The following is a 19,277-nucleotide window of genomic DNA, read 5'->3' as shown; positions in this document are numbered from 1 at the left end:
TGAATGGACCAATGAGAACTGAATGTGGACCCTAAAAGTTTCAAATTTTAGATTCATAGTTAGGGAAAGTATAAAAGAGGTCGTTTGGAGGAAAGAAAGGAGCGTGCTTTTGAATTATTTTTCGCACCACGACATGCTGTCGGACTGATTGATTTTCCTATGGTGCAAAACCTTTGAAATTTTCTTGACTTTAACTTTTGACTGGAATGGAGTCCTGATGGGAGGCGATCATCAAGAATGAAAAGAGAGGCTGTTTTGGGAACCATTCTACGCTAACTCTGATTTCCATTGCAGATACAATTGGTAATATGTCTTTGACTTATTTTTCTGAACTATTCTGTCAATAAATGTAAACTGTTTGAATGTAACTTTCTTTTTCTTTAGGTGAATTAAATGTTTTAATGGTGTTCAAATTAAAGGTTAAATAAAATAAGGTCATGCCACAAGATAAAATCTTTTAAAAAATTTTTTTAATTAGAAATAAGCTGGTCTTGTTGTCCATTAGTTAACTTTTACTAGCTGATCCTTTGACCAAACAGTGGGGTGTCTTAATGTTTTATTAGGAGTTAAACCATGGTAAGATCTAATAAACTGCATATATATATATATATATATTGCATAAAATGTAGATTAAATAGATGAAGTAGGACACTCCGCTAACCCAGCGGGTCCTCCTCTTGGGAGCAGGGTGATTTGTGTGAATGAATGACTTGCGGTGTCATGGGCCCCACTGACAAGTAAAGTGTGATAGCTCCTACGATATATAGTGATGGTTCGGTGGTTTGGTTTGGAGCAGTGCTGGATCAGTTTTTCTTGGTAGCAGGAGTCTGGTTGCTATAGGTTAACTTGGACAAGTAATGTATAGAATTAGTAGGGTAATGTATATAGAGTTTGGATGTACAGAAACTATGACTAACATTATATGCTGAGTCTGTATTACGTTATGTGTAGTCGGAATTTTGAGGCTTCTTGGAAGTAGGAAGCTGGTTACTCTGCCTAGGAAGAGGAAAGTGTGGCAAGTAAGTCGCACATCACATAGTCTGTTTCAAAGGGGTAACATTGTCGTGTGTTACAAGTTAGAGACATTTTACGTATAAAAGTGGTGAATGTATAGCGAAGGACACCTGTAAAATCTTGGCTCTAAGCAAAGGAGTCAAATGTACTCTGCATAAAACTTAGCCCTAAGAGAGTAACAGAGTTGATGCCGGAGCTTGAGAGAAGGGTAAGATAGAGGGAAATGCTACTTTATCGGCGAAACTAAAACTCTGTGGTAGAGAAGAGGTAAGCGCTGTCTACTGGAAATACAGAATACTTGTGAGTTTCAGGAAACTATCACTTTGGTTTTAGTGAAACAGACGAATGGAGATGTTTTATGTGGTTACTAAATGGTTTTAGTTAAATAAAGGTGTAAATACAGTGTGCCGATAATTTTTGTAGAGGAGGGGTCAGCCGAAGCTGCAGAAGCCGGAGCAGGGCTGACGTCAGAAGTGTCGCGCTGGGATTGGTCGACGTGACTAGAACGGAGTGGGCACTGATTGGTGCCCTAAGAAAGGCTGTGTAAGCATTGGTTGAGAGCGATTGGAACGTATTCCATTCTGATTGGATTGGTGCATTAGTGTGAACCGCGCTGTGATAGGTTGGTGCAGCGAAGCAGTCTGCGGAAGAGTGTGCAATTGTTTGAAAGTCAGGAAACCATCGAAAAATTGAATTTTATTATGGAGAAGAAAGACAAAACCCTACATGGCTATCATACATGTATATGGTTAGAAAATTGGGCTAGATACACTAAGAATGACGGCGTACTAGCATTTCCAGAAGTAGGTTCTTTTAGCACTGCTGTTCTATGAAATTTGAGAGAAAAGATTACTAAGCTTGAACCAAGACCTAGACCAACTCAATTTGAGGCATTGATCGAGTGGGAAGATGAGATGCATAAATTGGAGCGTGAAAAGGTTTGAGGAGTTCAGAGGACCTAGGAGTAGATTGCGAGATTTATGGGGAACAACTCATGAGAGTAGAAGGCGGAGATGGAGAAACGCTGATATGTGTGTTGGAATGTATCCGGTAAGGACAGTTGATGAAATGGTAGGACGGAAGTGTACGGAAAAGAAAAAATAATATGGAACCCGAAAGGAAGAATTATGGGGATTGTGAAGCAGAGGATGAAGTGCTTGAGGAGATATTAAATAGAAGACCCCCTCCATATGAACTGAGTTCTGTAACAGTGACTCCAAATGCTTCGCCAATGGAGACCAGATTTACTGGTACCCCAAGATGATTTTCTGAAATTAAAGACAGTACTGAGAGAGAGGAATTGAGATATGATTCTAATGCCCCATTAATGGAAACCAGACTTACTGGTACTCCCAGACAAAATTGTGAAATTAGAGGTCGCATGGATAGAGCAGAGAGGAGATTTAAAGGAAACCCAAGTACGTCCGAATATGTGCGGTCTACTAATGAACTGACTCAAAAGATACAGGAACTCACTAAAAATATAGAAGCTGTGACTGTCTCAGTAACAATTGGTCCTGTGATGCCAGTTTTCAAAAACCGGAAAATAAAAGAACCATTGTTAACTATCCCTTTGAATCTAAGTTTGCAAAAAGTAAGAGAAAAGGTTTATCCAGACTTATCTGAAGTTAGGAATTCTAGTCAGATGACTCCGCCTGACTTGACCTTCAATCGAAGTCTCCCGTATAAGTTTCCAACGGGTGCGGAATCAGATTCTGCAACAACCGAAAGAAGTATAGAGAAAATTGATTTGTCACTAAATCCTGTAGGACCAACAGAACAGGAATTAAGTGATTGGCTTATAACACTAAAAGTAAGGGATCAAGTACCTAAAGCGTTAGATGTGGTCAGATTGAAAATTGACATGGAAGAATTAATAATTGGAACAATTGGAACAGATAGGTGAAACACCTACCAAGATGATGAATTAATGTTCATGTGTAAAAGCATTATATGGAGAGGTAAAAAACCTGCATGATCGACTAGAAGAATTGGCAAATGAACTCAATATAGACTTTGCAAAGACTAAAATATTACAAAAGCCTTACAGAGTAGATTTTACTGAAAAAGATATTGACAATATGAATACTGCCAGAATATTAACCCAGATAAAGGAATTGATAGTGTTGTTGAGAAAGTGGGGCGATGTAGAAAGGTGAAAGAATAAATGGACAAAGAAAAGGGAAGAAAGCAATGATAAAACATCATTAGTGTTTCCAGCTAGAGAAAATGAGCCAGTAGCAAATGAATTTCTTATGAGAGAAATACCAGGGGGAAGGTATGTGCATGTTCCTTGGACTAGACAGGATATATTGTCATTTACAAATGACTTCCCTAGGTTGCTAGAGAAACCAATGGAATGGTACTGACAAGTGGATCGATTTGTAAAAGTCTCAAAAGTATTATGGGAAGATTTAGATGGGTTGTTTGACATAGAAGTACCAGCCGACCTATGGTCTGAATGTAAAATAACTGTAGACTGGCCAAACGCCTAAAACAGGTGCTCCTGGACCTGAGGTGTTGCGGAAGTAGGAGCAGGTAATAATAGTATTCTTGAAGAATAAAATCCCTCTGAAAGAAAGAGATTGGGTAAAGATTGACAGGACATTTCAAGAACCTAAAGAATCAGTACATTCATTTTATGAGAGATTGTTGCTAGTGTTTAAGCAATACAGTGGATATGAGGAATTGAGTGAAAAGGACATGAGTCATTTTGTGTATCGCTTTGTCTTTGGATTAAGACAAGAGATAGGAGATATAATCAAGCATAACTTGATGGGTTGGCAGTCATGTTCTGTCGACGAAGTGTTGAGGCATGCAAAATATTGCAGTGATGAGATTGAGGTTAAGCAAAGAAAGCTTAAAGAGAAAACCATGTGGGCACAGGTAAAAATGGCTGAACATCAAGTAGCTCAATTAGTGAATAAAAGTCCTGATGGAGGTAAGGTGAAAATGAAGGGAAATTTAAATAAAGGAAAAGGAATGGGTAATTTGGAAGGGCAAAGAAAAAAATTCCATGTCACAATTGCGGCAGGTTTGGGCATTGGAAGAACAAGTGTAAGTTGCCACCAAGAGTTTATCCTGAAAGTACATCATTGACTCCACAGGTGCAGAATGAGGTAATTCAGCAGTCATCGGCATAGCAACAGGTAGTTACCCTACAGAGTCATGTGCCACAACCACTTCTTCCACACAGAAAAATCTACAGAAATACAGTGCAGAGACAGGATTCTTCGGAGGAGAACAGGTAACGAGATCGCCTAGAGTGAATGTGAGTCCACAGTATTGGCTGAAGGAAGAGGGGAGTGAGTCTGATGATAGCTACTGACGGTGCCTAGGAGAGGGAGAAGAGTGCGTACTTGGCGCAACTCTAGAGGTAGATCAATCTGGCCCTTTTGTGAATGGAAAGGTGAATGATGTAAATGTGATTTTCAGATCAGTAGAAGTTCAAAATCTTCCTCTCTCAGGAGATAGCATCGAAGTAGTAGGCATAACAAATTGACAGATTAAAACATCCTTGACAGAACCAGTTGAAGTGGAAATTGGAAATTTCCAAGATATGCATCGATTTGTAGTGTGTGACAGTAGTCCTGTCAACCTTCTTGGAAGGGACATACTGTGTAAAATAAACTGTGCCATTTACTGTTCACCAGATGGCATTGAACTCCAAACTCCAGATGAGGATAGATTGTATAAAATGACCATGTCTCAGACTCAGAACAAAATAGCATGTTTCCTGTATTTAGCAAAGAAAAAATACCTGGTGAGTTAAAAGAGTCAGTCAAAGAAAAAGTGTGGGATTTCACAGGAGAAGATATTGGATTAATGAAAGGTGTGGATCCTATTAAAGTTTCTGTAAAGGAAAGAGTGAGCTACCCAAATATTCCCCAATATAAATTGACAGCAGAAATAATCAAAGGAATAACTCCAGTGATAAACAAAACGATTTAACAGGGAGTTTTAAGAGAAATAATAAGCAGCCCATGTAATTAACCTATAATGGGATTGAAGAAGCCTAATGGAACATTAAGGATAGTGCAGGATTTACGAAGAATTAATAAAATTGTTGTACCATGCTGTCCTATTGTGCCAAACACAGCAGTGATCCTGTACCAAATTCCACATTATGCAGAATGGTATACAGTCATTGACCTATGTAATGCGTTCTTCACAGTTCGATTACACCCAGATAGCCAGCCAATATTTGCTTTCCGGTTTGGAGACCGTATTTTGGCATGGTGCAGATTTCCCCTAGGGTATACTGAGAGTCTCTCCATCTTTAATCAGCTGCTAAAGAAGTCATTGGAGAGTTTGTACTTGCCTGGAAATTCAGTATTGGTTCAATATATTGATGACCTGTTGGTGGCATCAAGAACCAAGGATGTATGTGTTTCAGATGCCATTGCATTAGTGAATCATTTGGCAGAAGGAGCACGTAAGGTGTCACCATCAAAGTTACAGTTCTGTCAGAAAGAAGTACAGTATCTAGGTCACAAGATTGACCAAGGAGTCAGACAAATTACCATAGAAGGAATCAGAATGATACAGGGAATGAAACCTCCTAAAACTCAGAAACAGGTGAGAATGTTCCTAGGAGTGGTAGGTTACTGTTGACAATGGATCAGTGGATTTTCCCTGATAGCAAAACCATTGCAGAGACTGACAAGAGCAGATGTAAGAGACCCCATAGTGCTGAACAAAACAAAAATGGAGGCTTTTGAACGACTAAAAACCAGTCTGTCTGAAGCACCAGCATTGGGAATGCCTGATTATGAGAAAGAGTTTGAACTGTATTGCAGTGAACGAGAGAGGGATGTGCATTATCAGTTCTAATTCAAAAAGACATGGAAAACTGAGAAAGCCAATCACATATTTCTCAGCTGTTTTGGATCCAGTTGCCAAAGCATTGCCAGGATGTTGGAAAGCAGCGGCTGCTACAAGTGTGAGTTTGGAACAGAGTAAAGGTATAGTGATGGGATATCCGTTGAAGGTATATGTACCTCAATCGGTGGACATTCTCCTCACTAGCCCAAAACACAGTTCCTTACCAATAACAGGATGACAAAGTATAAAAAAGTAATTTTGGCTGCAGATAATGTGACAATAGCACGATGTGTGAATGTAAATCCATCTACTTTGTTACCTGATGCCATGGATGTGGAAGTGAGAAATGAAGTTGATCATAAGTGTTTGGATGTTCCTGAATATGGTACCAAACCAATACCTGACATTAAAGAAAGAGCCATTGCTTGAATCTGATTATGTAATGTTTTTGTTAAAGATATTTTTATTGAGAAGATAGAAAGATAGAAAATACAGAAGAGAGAGGGGATGAAAGCACATAAATCGCAAAACAAAGAAGTGCCCTCGCAGGGGCCAATGCAAAAGGCCAAATAGCAATAACAGTAATGAAGGGCCGCATAGTGTCATCAGTCAGGGCAGGGAAAGAGAGTTCAAAAATCTGCCCGGGACAATGCCAAGCCCCCCGGAAAGACCCGGAGGGTGAAGCCCGCACTGGCATTGGGCAAAGCCATCCAAGTCAGAGGCTTAGTCGACCAAGTCCATGTACGCCTCCAGGCGGTCCGGCCATAAGGAAGACAACGCGGCAAAGACGCTCACAAAAATTCAAACGTCTCCATCCCCCTCTAGAAAAGAAAAACAAATCAAACCCCCCCCCCAGAGGCTCCAACTTCCCCGATGTTTCCCTCCTCCCCGTTGGTGGCAGCCTGACATCAACCATTCACGCAAGCACAGTTTACACCTGAAACAGATGTAGGGCACGTATGGTGGAAGGGCAAACCGCTGACGGCAACCCTCGGGAGAGAAAGCGGACCAGTGGGCCCCATCTGAAAGTAAAGTTCTTAAAGTTATTTCTGAAAATGTCCGCCATACGCTCCACACTCAGCAGCCTCCACAACCTAGCGAACCAAAGGGAAAGAGCTGGGGCCTCCCTCTTTTTCCATGCAGCAGCCAGAGTCAATTTGGCCGCACCCAAACAGAGCCAAAGAATGTGTTTGTCAGCCCTGGTCTGGTGCTCCAGAAGTGGGTCCCGAAGGCCCAGGAGCACGAAGCCAATGGAATCCGGAATCGAGTAGCCCAGGATCTCCCTAATATGAGACAGAATCTCCTCCCAATAGGGGCGTATGATGGGGCAATCCCACCAGATATGGCGAAAGTCCCCCAAGAGACCACAGCCCCGCCAACATCTGTCAGATGCAGAGGGAAAAATCTTTTTCAACCGAGTCGGATACAGATACCAATCTAGCATGGTCTTCATATGTGCTTCTCGCAGATCGATAGAGTGATTACATTTGTGCAAATCCCGCCATAAATGAGACCACTCTTCGTCGGAGATATCCCGCCCCAGGTGCTCCTCACACAAACCCATATATCTAGGGCGAGGTGAGATAGCCGTGGTTAGTAGTAAATCATAGAGGAATGAAATCACCCCCTTCATAGATGATGTCCGTGTGATGTAAGATTCGAAATCCGTGGGAGGCCTCGTCGCGGCGTCCCGTACCTCAGGAGACAATGCCCAATGCAGCAGCTGGGCGTGCCGGTAGCGTTCAGTAGGTGGCACACCATAGTCACGCATGCAATTTTGGAAGGTGAGCGGCTCATAGCCATGGAACAAATGTGTAAGTGCGTGGCAGCCCCCCTCCTTCCACCCATCAAAAGGCCCCTCAACAAGAGTCGGCGGAAACGCTGGGTTAAAGTGAATAGGTGTGAAGGGGGAGGGAAAGGAGGTCCATCTCTCATCGCCAGAGACCGAGTCCCAGACCTTCAGAGTGGTGCTCATGGGGTGCTAATATATGCGTTGCGGGGCCGATCCCCCTTCGCCTTCCAAACCAGGTCCCATATAGAGTGACCCGCCACGCTCCTATCCATATGCAGCCAGTGCTACTCCGACTCCATTTGGGTCCATTCAGCCAGCACCCGGAGTTGTGCCGCTTTGTAGTAAAGAAGCATGTCTGGAAGGCCAGCCCCGCCTTTCCTCAACGGCCGGCGAAGCGTAAGAAAGGAGAGCCGAGCCCGGACCCCCTGCCAAATGTAACGCAGAACCATAGTCTTTAGACGTAGAAAAAAACCCCCGTCCAAGGTAATGGGGAGGGCTTGGAATAGATAAAGCAGCTTGGGGAGCAGCGTCATCTTGACGGCATGGACGCGTCCCAGCCAGGAGATAAACATAGGCTTCCAGCGATTAAGTTCAGCCTGTATCTGAGTCAGCAGAGGAGGGAAGTTAGCTGCATATAAGGTGGCGATAGAGGAGGTCAGCCGGACCCCGAGATATTGAATGGAGGAGCTAGACCAGGACAGAGGCGTAAGCGGTCGAATGCGCTCTACCTCAGAGGGTGGCAGCGTGAGGTTGAGAATGTATGATTTGCCGGGATTCACCCGAAATCCCGCCACCGCTTCGAACTGGGAGAGAACGTCCTGCACTCGCGGTAGGGAAGTCCCGGGGTCAGCTAGCGACAATAGGACATTGTCAGCAAACAGAGATATTTTGTGCTGTTCCCCCGAAAAGGGGAGGCCCACAATATCCGGGTCCTCTCGTACCCTAATGGCAAGAGGCTCAATGCTGAGCGCAAAAAGTAAGGGAGATAGGGGGCAGCCCTGCCTTGTGCCTCAGGAATGTGCAAAAAAGGGTGAGACGTGACCATTCACCATAACCCTCGAGCGCGGGCCATGGTAATTGGCCCGAAGCATATCTATAAATTTGGGAGAAAAGCCAAAAGCATGTAGAGTACCAAAGAGAAAGTCCCAGTCCACCCGATCAAACGCCTTTTCAGCGTCAAGGCCTAGTAGAACAGCCGGAATCTTGAAGCGCTCAGCATTCTCGACCAGATGGATTAGCCGTCTAGTGTTATCATGGGTCTGGCGACCCTTTATAAAGCCCGATTGATCCGGATGGATGAGGGCAGGCATAAGGTCCTGGAGTCGGGTGGCTAAGATAGAGGAATACAATTTGGCATCAACATTCAATAGGGCTATGGATCGGTACGATTCGCATTTAGAGGGGTCCTTCCCCGCCTTGGGAATGACCGAGATCATAGCCTCCGCCATAGTGCCCGAAGTATGTCCCGCCTCCCTCATGCTGTTGAAAAGAGTCACCAAGTGATCCCCCAACTCGGACGCGAACGTCTGATAGAAGAAAGCCGTATAGCCGTCCGGGCCCGGGGCCTTGTGCGGTTTAAGGGACCGAATGGCGGACAGCACCTCCTCCCTAGTAAAGGGGGCTTCCAAGAGCTCGTTCCATTCCTTGGAAACCTGTGGAAGTGACAGGGCCTCCAAGTATGCTCGCTGAGCGGCCGGCACCAGACGGTCTGCCGAGTATAATGCGGCGTAGAAGTCGCCGAAGAGCTCTGCCTTAACCGCATCCCTGTGTTCTACGGCCCCGGAGGGGGCCCGAATGCCTCCCACATATTCCCTCTCACGTTTATCACGGAGCTGCCGTGCTAAGTGCTTCCCCACTTTGTTGCCCTGAGCATAGGAGAGGCGCCGCAGGCGCAAGAGGGTATATTCAGCCCGATTATTATAGTGCGCCCTAAGCTTCCCTCGCACCGCAGCAAGAGGGCGAAGGGTCTTTCTAGAAGGATTCTGCTTATGCGCAGTTTCCAACGTCGCCAGTTCCGCCTCCAGCGCCTCCCTCTCCTCGCGTCGAAGCTTGTTCAGGGCGGAGTTCAATGCGATGCACATGCCCCGTGTCGTCGCCTTGAAGGCGCCCCATTGGGTGAAGACCGAGGTGTCACCAATCTTGTTAAGCTCAAAGAACTCACCAATAGCCGCCCTAAGCTTCTTGCAGGACTCCTCATCCCGCGTAAGGGATGCCGGGAAATACCATTTGCGGTGGGGGGACGACTCTGGGGCCCAGATCAAGCACGTCGCCAAAAGGCTATGATCAGAAACCGAAAGTGGAAAGATTTTGCTATCGCGCAAGTCGCCCTGCAGGGATTGGTGTACAAAAATGTGGTCAAGACGGGAATATGTGTGGTGAACATGTGAATAAAACGTGTAATCCCTAGTGCGGGGGTGGAGGGAGCGCCAGCTATCAATAAGGCCCAGACTCAACAAAGTATCACGCAGCTCCGGGGAGAAGAGACCCGTCTCCGTCCTCTGTTGATGTGAGCAATCAAGACACTTATCCCAAACCAAGTTGAAATCCCCCATCACAATCAACGCTCCCTCCCCAAAGTCCCCCACCACTCTCAGAAAGGCCTCAAGGAATCCATGTTGGCACGTGTTTGGCGCATAAACAACCACCCACGTGCAAAGCTTACCCATGAGCATCCCCTTCACCATCAACCACCGCCCCTCCTTGTCCCCCCGCACCCCCTCAGGCTGAAATTGAAGTGAAGAGCGGAACAAAAGCGCAACCCCTCGGTGCTTAGTAGTGGCTGGGGATTTATAGATCAGGGGGCACTGTCTGGGCTTAAGTCTAGATTCATCTTTACGGGCCAAATGAGTCTCCTGCAAACCCACCACATCCAGCTGATGATCAAGAATATACTTCCATATTTTCTGGCGTTTTTGAGGAGAGTTAAGGCCTTTAACGTTCCAGGAGCCTATTGTAACAGGCGACATCGAGTCCAGTACCCCCCCATCGCTCCAATCAATGCAGCCCACCGCCAGATATAAACCAGACATACCACAGCCATACCAGGTCCCCAGCCACCACCAGCGGGAGCCATCCCCAGCAAGCCCACCCAAAACCACAGGAGCCTCAAAAACAAAACTGAAAAAAGGAAAAGAGAGAACAAGAAAGAGAACAATGAAAGTCGGACATGACCATAAGGGTGGGGGGTAGAAGACCCTGGTAATGCCCCCCCCCGAATCCAGGGTCAGGGTAACCCTCTAGCGGAGAACTGTCCCACAGAGTACCTGAGATGGTAGAGCCCCCCCGGCTCCCACGGGCCACTGTTGAGGGGGTCTAGGCCGCCGAGGAGCTGTCCACTAGGCTCGACTCAGTCACCTGGGCCACCGAGGCCAAAGCTTCTCCCCTTTCATTCTGGCTTGCGGATGGTGACGGCCCCTCTGCTACGCCATGTCGGCCCACTCTTTGCCACGCTGGGGAGCGGGAACGGCGACGTCTTCTTGGAGAGACGCTGGCGTCCGCCGACGCAGATGATTCCTCCATTCCGAGCAACTCCCTGGCGGCTGCTAGAGTTCTCACGTGTACCAGTCTATTTTGCCACCTGAAGATAAGCCGAAAGGGGTGACCCCAGGAGTAGGACACCCCGTGCTCCCTCAGAAAGGCCGTGATCGGGCGGAAGTCCCGTCGCTTCTGCAAGGTGGAAGCCGCCAGGTCTTGAAAAAGTTGAGGGCTGTGCCCATGAAAAAGCAGATTGTTGGTATCCCTCGCCTTCCGCAAGATCGCCTCCTTCAGCTGAAAGTCGTGGACACAAACCAAGATGTCGGGAGGCGGCGAGCGCGCGCCACGAGGCAGGCCCACCCGGTGTACTCTGTCCATCTTGACTTCAGTGCGATCGTCCTCCGCCAAAATTTGCAAAAAGAGAGCCTCCACATATTCTCGTAGGTTCCCACCGTCTCCATCCCATGGCACCGCTCGTATTCGGATATTATTACGACGGGACCGGTTTTCCAAGTCCTCGCAGTGGGTCTGGAGATCCAGATTTTGCTCGCGGAGCTGGAGCAGATCTTGCTATAGCTGATGGACATCCCCATTGAGGCCCAAGTCGTGGTCCTCCAAGGTCGCCGCTACAAGCTCGTCGATGCTGTCCACATCTCGGCGGACCTCGCGGAGGTCGGAGGCTAGTTGTGCTTTCAGCTCCGTAATATCTTCCTTGATGGAGGAAAAAAGCTCTATCAGGAAGGCCTTCGTGACCGGGCCATCAACGTCGTCTTTGGTCGGCGACTTGCTAGGGCCGGGGGGCGATCCAGACGCCCCCTTACCAGGACCATCCTTCCCTGGTTTATGCAGGCGGGTCCTCGTCAACATGATGCGACACCTCAGCTCAGAGGGTAAGAGGCAAGACGGCACCACCTCTCCGTCCGGTGGTCTTCTGCGCTGTCCAGCAAGCTGCCAGACAGGCCGGCGCCTCTTCGTCGCCTCCGCTCGGCGACAACAGCCTGTTAGGACGCCGGGATCGCAGGTAGGTCCGTAACAATCCCAGTGGGGGGGACTCGCAAAGCAAGCGCTTCGCTCGGTAACTTGCTAGAGTCCCAGGTCCCCTCGTGTGAAGAGTCGACGTCGCCCAGACAAAGCCCCGTAGGCCGCTTCAGTACTCGTGCGTCACCAAACTAACACCTCGGCTAAGTCCGCCGTCCCAGGTCGTAGCACGACGGGAGAAGGAGCAAACCAATGCAGGGCACCTCAGTGAGCCAAGGAGAGTCAAAGTCGTGGCTGAAATCGCCCCAGTACCGCTAGACAGAGCTATGAAGGGCTTGGGTTGCCGGAGGAGCTCGCAGGCACGTCTTACTCCGTCGCCATCTTGGCCACGCCCCTCGATTATGTAATGTTTATAGATTATTCATGTTTGAGAACAGATGAGGGTGCTCTGAGTGCTGCTTTTGCTGTATTTACAGTGGCAGGCATTCTGGAAGCATCTTGTCTGAAAGGAATTTGTTTTGCTCAAATAGCAGAGTTGATTGCTTTGATTCGAGCATGTGAACTGGGAAAAGAAATAAGAGTCACCATAGTGACTGACAGTCAGGATGGTTTTGGGGATGTCCTTGATTATGGTCAACAGCGGTCCCAAAGAGGTTATTTAACTTCTTCAGGATCCCCTATCAGAATTGCTGAGTTTGTGAAAATGCAGATTGATGCAATCCAGTTACCTGAGAAAATTGCTGTTGTAAAATGTGCAGCTCACAAGAAAGGAGATGATTATGCCACCAGAGGCAACTGCTTTGTTGACTCCATTGCGAAGTACTGTGCTAAAAATCTTGCTTCTATAAATCGGGACATAAAAGCTGAACATGTTTCAAGTCCTCTAATGATAACCACAGTAGTTGAGACTTGGCAGGAAGTAAAACAGATGCAGGAGGAAGCAAGTGAGGAAGAGAAGGACATTTGGTTAAAATCAGGATGTAGACAAGGAGAAGAGGATGAAATTTGGGTTTATAAAGATGAAAGACCAGTAATGCCTGATAGCATGATCTCTAATATGGCCTGAATGTACCATGGCCAAGCCCATATTGGGAGGGATGCCAGGATCATGATGTTTAGACCGACATGGCATAATTCCAAATTCAGGATGATCGCTGAGAGCCTTTGTCAGCAATGTCTTGTTTGTCAGCAGTTAAACACAAGAAGAAAAACAGTTGTGAGTTCGGGAACCGTACGAAGGGAGGGAGGTCCATGTACACAAATGCAATTGGACTTTGTCGAGTTGCCACCCTGTAATCGGCTTCGATATGTACTTGTGATCATTTGCCTATTTTCCTGGTGGGTGGAGGCCTTCCCTACCGGACGGAATGATGGAGTGACTGTTGTAAAACTATTGTTAAGAGAAATCATTCCGCGTTTGGTTTCCCAGTAATAATTGAGACTGATCGTGGAACACATTTTCACAATGAGTTATTGCAGATGATTTGTGAAGCACTGGACATTTGTCAGAAATTACATTGTGCTTACAGACCAGAGGCTTCTGGGGTAGTTGAGCAAGTAAATGGAACCAGAAAGAACAGAATTGCAAAAATGAGCTTGGCCACTGGACTGAAATGGCCTGATGCTTTGCCACTTGTTCTGATGACCCTAAGGAGCATACCTGATAAAAAGACAGGATTGATTCCACATGAGATATTGATGGATAGAGTAATGAGACAAGCATGTGTGCCAGTTGATAAACTACTGACTATTAATGATGATATCATACTGGATTACTGCAAAAACCTGTCTGACGTGGTAACTTCTGTGTTCCATCAGGTGGGAACTGAGGCAAACTCGAAAGAGAAACATCCAGCTCATGATCTAGTCCCTGGAGATTGGGTTCGGATAAAGGTACACAGGAGAAGAAACTGCCTAGTTCCTCGTTTGCAGAAGCCCAGACAAGTCATTCTGGTTAGCACGACTGCAGTTAAATGTGCAGGTGTAAAGAGATGGGTACATGCCAACCATATCATCCGTGTGCCTGAGCCTGAAAATCCACAGGACGAATCAGAAAGCACAACGGACTCAGATTCTGAAGGTGAACCAGATAAAAATCCAGATACTGAAGCTCGACCTGTTTGTTGACATCTAGAAATATCAGATGCGAGCTCTGCGTCTGAAGGAGAAAGTGCAGTCATCAAAATACCAAATTCTGAAGATCGACCTGAATGTTGAGATTTGGTAAGGTCTGATACCAGTGTGGACACTGACCAAAGTAAAGACAAAACTGGTAGTCAGATAAGTACTGAAGGGCAGTCTGAAAGCAGGAACAGAAATCTTGAAACTGGTGAAAAGGAAATAACTCACGATAAGAATGAGCTTCCAAGTACCAGCTATGGAGAGGTTCCTAACAGAGTGAAAGAACTGACCAAAGAAAAAACAGATTCAGTAAAGAAAACAGACATTATAAAGTTCACCGGACACTGATGAGAAATCTGAAACCTAGTCTGATGACAGTGAGGATGAAACTCAGTTAAGGAGAAGCTCAAGAAAGAGAGCTTGGAGAGTGGAACGTAACACTGTCGAACCTGAAACCAAGAAACCACGTAAAGGAGATAATTGGCCTAAAGAAAATGATGGTCTGAGATTCAAACTGGTTAATAAAGCAAAAATCCAAGAAGATCAAGTAAATGAAATAACCAGTCAAAAGGATTTGTTGGGAGAAAATATAGAAATTGTGCAAAGGCCAAAAAGAGTAAGATGACCAAATCAAAAATACAAGTCACCTGAATGGTCGTACATCGCTTTGCGTCCAATAAGGGAAGTAAATAGCAGTCAAGATCAATTGAGTTATCAAAGTGGAGAAAAAGAAAATGAGTGAACTGAAACTAAAAAGAGGGAAAAAGGAGTGCCTAAACTGGGAAACCAAAAAGGGGGAAAGGTGAAGGAACAAAATTGTTGAATTTATTGGTGGTAAGGACACTATTAAGTGCAAAAGAGATTTGAAAGAGACAATATAAACAAGAAAATATTGTGGAAAGCGCTGTGTAAAAAAAATGGCTACTGATAATGTAACAAGATCGAAATGTACTATTTTTAGAAAATGGTGTAGAATGTGGTTAATATGTACAGGGCTATTGATGTTGGTATGGTTGATATTAGCTATTGTAATTCCTTTCATGCCAAATTTTGAAAAATCAAAGGCAAATGAGGGTATGGGAGAAAAGACCTATAAGTCAAAGGGTGAAATAATGCATATGTATAGAACTGAAATACAGCAAGATAATTTGATTAGTGACTACTCCAAGAATATATTTTTGAATTTATTATCTGAATATGTGAGAACCATGGACGCTAGAGATTGCTACACCTTTGTGAAATTACCAGCATCTGTATCAGAGGGTGTGACGTACACCACTTTCCATTAACATATAGGGTTACATGTAGTGTGTTAGCTAGTTTGTTTTACAGAACAGGTAAATTAGAGTATTATTATTCCACTTCTGATGATGTTTTTGCAAAATTGAAAGTTGTGGCTGAATTGAATCAAATAAAACCTGCAAAGGTTTTTGGAGAATATTTTCTGGAAACACAAGAACTGACCCATGACTATGCGTTCTAACATAATTTGACTTGTAAAATGAGAAATGAAGAGAAAGCCTTTTTGGATATGTTAGAGGAAAGAAGGAATCAATATAAGAGTAAGGAAAAAACAAAGAAATCTAAATTTACAATGTGGATGATAATATAGAGGGACATAAGGTGAATCTGGCTATAAATATAGATACACCATTATTAGGGAAATTATGTATTTGAAGAGAAAACACTGCGTATGATAATTATTTTGTTGGAGCAAGTCAATGTGAAGATACATATATTACAAGAGGGGGTTGGGGATTTTAAGGAGGTGATGATCTAGTTTTCCCCGGCAATTATTTCCCATGTGAGAACAAAGCTTATTATAGATTGCCTGATCATTGGTATGGGTCCTGCTATGTAGGTCTGGCCTTTCCTAAAATGTTTCATGTAGATAGAGGAACAAATGGAATTCATGAGATAGGGAAACCTTTAAGTCGTAGGAGAAGGGAAAGTATAATAGAAATAATAGGTGATGTTTTTGGAGCCTTGATAACAGCAGTGGGTATATCTTGTAATGCAAACAGAATTCGGAAATTGTCGATGATAGTAGATCGTTTGTCAACAGATACTGCAGGGGGATTTTTATTGGTAAACACAGAAATGGTGGCTATGAGGGCTATGGTGATGCAAAATTGACTTGTTCTTGATATAATTTTGGCAAAAGAGGGAGGAGTCTGTGGAATTTTGAAGGTACAGCACTGTTGTAGCTACATTCCTGATACAAGTCAAAACATTGAAAGATATATTACAAATCTTACAGAATTGCATAAAGAAATTATACCACTGAAGGTTGATGGTGTTCTTGAGAAACTTGGTAGAAGTTTTTCAGCCATTAAGAAATGGTTTTATGAAAAAGGTAGATCAATGATAAGGAAAGTATTAATTCCAGTAACACTAATAATAGTGATATTTTTAGTCTTAAGATTAGGTTGTAAACTTAGAAAAAGAAGAAACCTTAAAAAGTCTATCAAAAAAGGAATTTTAAGAGAGACAAAGATAAAGTGAAAAGGGGGACATTGAAATTGAAGAGTTTAAGGAGAAACTTTATCAAGACAGAAATAAAATGGAAGATACTAGAGTATAACTCATACTAATTAAAAAAAATGTAAACATGTTTTGAAAATGTTATGAAAATGTGGGTGTCATTTGGTGATAAATCACCAAAGGGGGGAGTTGATGGAGCGAGGGTGAAAACAAAAATGTGTGTATACCCCTTGTAAAGTTGGCTTCCCATAACTGTAATATGCATTAATCATGTGGTTTTAAAATTAACTAACGTAGAATAGAAAGCACCCACACAAATACACGTGGGATACTAATATGCTTGTGTTGCAAACTTAAACCATTAATTATGCGAAGTTGTCTTACTAATATAGTGCGAAAATTTTGTCATCTAATAAAAAGGCTTTACATGAATGCATTTTAAATGTATTATTGTGGTAGAAATGATGGAGAAGGTAAGAAAACAATACATAATTGTGGCTTAAAAGGCTAGGTAACCACTAATAGGGTAAACATAAAGTGGGGGGAGTTAAACAGAAGGGCTCTACTTCAAAATCTAATGTTTAATTGTATTTGTTTCTATAATAGTTCACATTATGGCTCATGCGGTCTATTAAAAAATGGAAGGTTTGTGAGACTCCAAGTGAGTGTCCCTCCACCCATGCAAAACTGTGCTCGAGACATGTGCAAGCAGCCTGTGTGGCTGATGTCATGGTCGGCGTGCTTTTGAATTATTTTTCGCACCACGACATGCTGTCGGACTGATTGATTTTCCTATGGTGCAAAGACTTTGACATTTTCTTGACTTTAACTTTTGATGGGAACGGAGTCCTGATGGTAGGCGAATATCAAGAAAGAATAGAGAGGCTGTTGTGGGAACCATTCTACGCGAACTCTGATTTCCATTGCAGATAAAATTGGTAATATGTCTTTGACTTATATTTCTGAACTATTCTGCTAATAAATGTATACTGTTCGAATTTAACATTCTTTTTCTTCAGGTGAATTAAATGTTTTATGGTGTTCAAATTAAAGGTCAAATAAAATAAGGTCATGCTAGGAGATACAAATCTTTAAATAAAAATTAAAAAAATGGAGAATGAAGCTGGTCTTGTGGGCCATTAGTTAACTTTTACTAGCAGATACATTGACCAAACAGTGGGGTGTCTTAATGTTTTACTAAGAGTTAAACCATGGTAAGATCTAATAAACTGCATATCTATATATTGTATAAAATTTAGATTAAATAGACGAAGTAGGACACTCCGCTAATCCAGTGGCTCCTCCTCTGGTTTTCACTGATGTTGGGAGCAGGGTGATTTGTGTGAATGAAGGACTCGCTGTGTCATGGGCCCCACCGACGAGTAAAGTGTGATAGCTCCTAGGATATATAGTGACGGTTTGGAGGTTTGGTTTGGAGCAGAGCTTGATCAGGATTGTTTTAACTAAATTACATTCTACTGGTAATATTATGAGCGGTACAAAAACCGTCTCGTGCCACATATTCTAGTTTTCCTTGCTGTGATTTTATCCTTATGAATTTAAAGTGCTTGTTTAGCACTTTTAAATTTTCTCCAGGTTATAAGCTAATTGTTTTATGGCTTTTTTGTAACCATTTTCAAGGGATAATATGACTGTTGCAAAGAATATGTACCAGCAGATTACAGCAATGTATTTTATGTGCATAGCTCTGTGGGTTACTTCCTTTGTCACAGAGATCATTTTGTTACTGTGCAGTTCATAATTTACAATAGTAATCTAGCACAGTGAGCCAAAAACTGCCATCAAAGGGCAACATGCAAGCACACTCGTGCATGTAGTCATATATTCAAAAACGTAGGGCAGAATTACCAAATATGCTGGCAGGTCTTACTCTTATAGTATAACAGACTTTCTCACGAAATTCAAGAGTAAGCCAGGATTTCGCGTGTCATGGCTAAACACTTATAAGGCCCCATAGGCGAGACCTATTGGCTATGCCAATGCTTGTTGTGTACAGCGTTTCAGTCCATTCTGAAAATTCACTGCACAAGTATTTTTCCGCACACTCGCCTGATCTCTGTTTCCGAACAATAAATGCTGTATTAGAAAAAAGGGTGCAAAGCTGAAACTTACAAGCTGTATTGTCTTGTTAACTTCCGCATACGAGAAGGCTTTATTTCTTGCTTGTCTGCAGCACCAGCTGATTGTGTTGTTTCCGTTCGTGAGGGCGCTGGACTTCTGAAGATGCAAAATAAAGGAAAGGTTTGTACTTTTGTCATAGAAGGCACGCATATTAGTTAAGCCAGTCAAAGAATCTTTATTCGATTTAGTTAAAAATCATACAAAGAGAATAAAAACATTAGTTAAGCATATGATGTAGTTGCACTGAAACAGTAAGTACTAGGCCATTTGGCACAGGTGGTTGTTGGGTGTGAGCGAACTAACAAGGATATTCAAATAAAGAGGTCACCTCAACTCGCATGGCCTGGCGTGAGACACTGACTAAGAGTTAGTTGAGATGTGATTGTGCTACTTTTTTAGGGGGGGTTCTTTCCGACGCGTCACCTGCTCATGCTCAGAAGCATCATTG

The 19,277-nt window shown here is 43.8% G+C and overlaps 1 protein-coding gene across 1 annotated transcript in view; it reads right to left on the bottom strand.

The window, feature by feature from the left end:
- The window catches only part of LOC147722977 (band 4.1-like protein 4B), a 747,062-nt gene that overhangs the window by 431,364 nt on the left and 296,421 nt on the right, over positions 1-19,277 (bottom strand). Inside the window, exon 3 of the mRNA XM_086965373.1 lies at positions 18,821-18,925. Within this exon, the coding sequence (XP_086821499.1) occupies positions 18,821-18,925 (105 nt within the window). The remainder of the gene's footprint in view (positions 1-18,820; positions 18,926-19,277) is intronic.

The sequence above is a fragment of the Lissotriton vulgaris genome, chromosome 4_1, assembly GCF_964263255.1.
Source record: "Lissotriton vulgaris chromosome 4_1, aLisVul1.2, whole genome shotgun sequence".
Taxonomy (NCBI): Eukaryota; Metazoa; Chordata; class Amphibia; order Caudata; family Salamandridae; genus Lissotriton; species Lissotriton vulgaris.
This window is presented reverse-complemented; position numbering and strand designations above follow the sequence as displayed.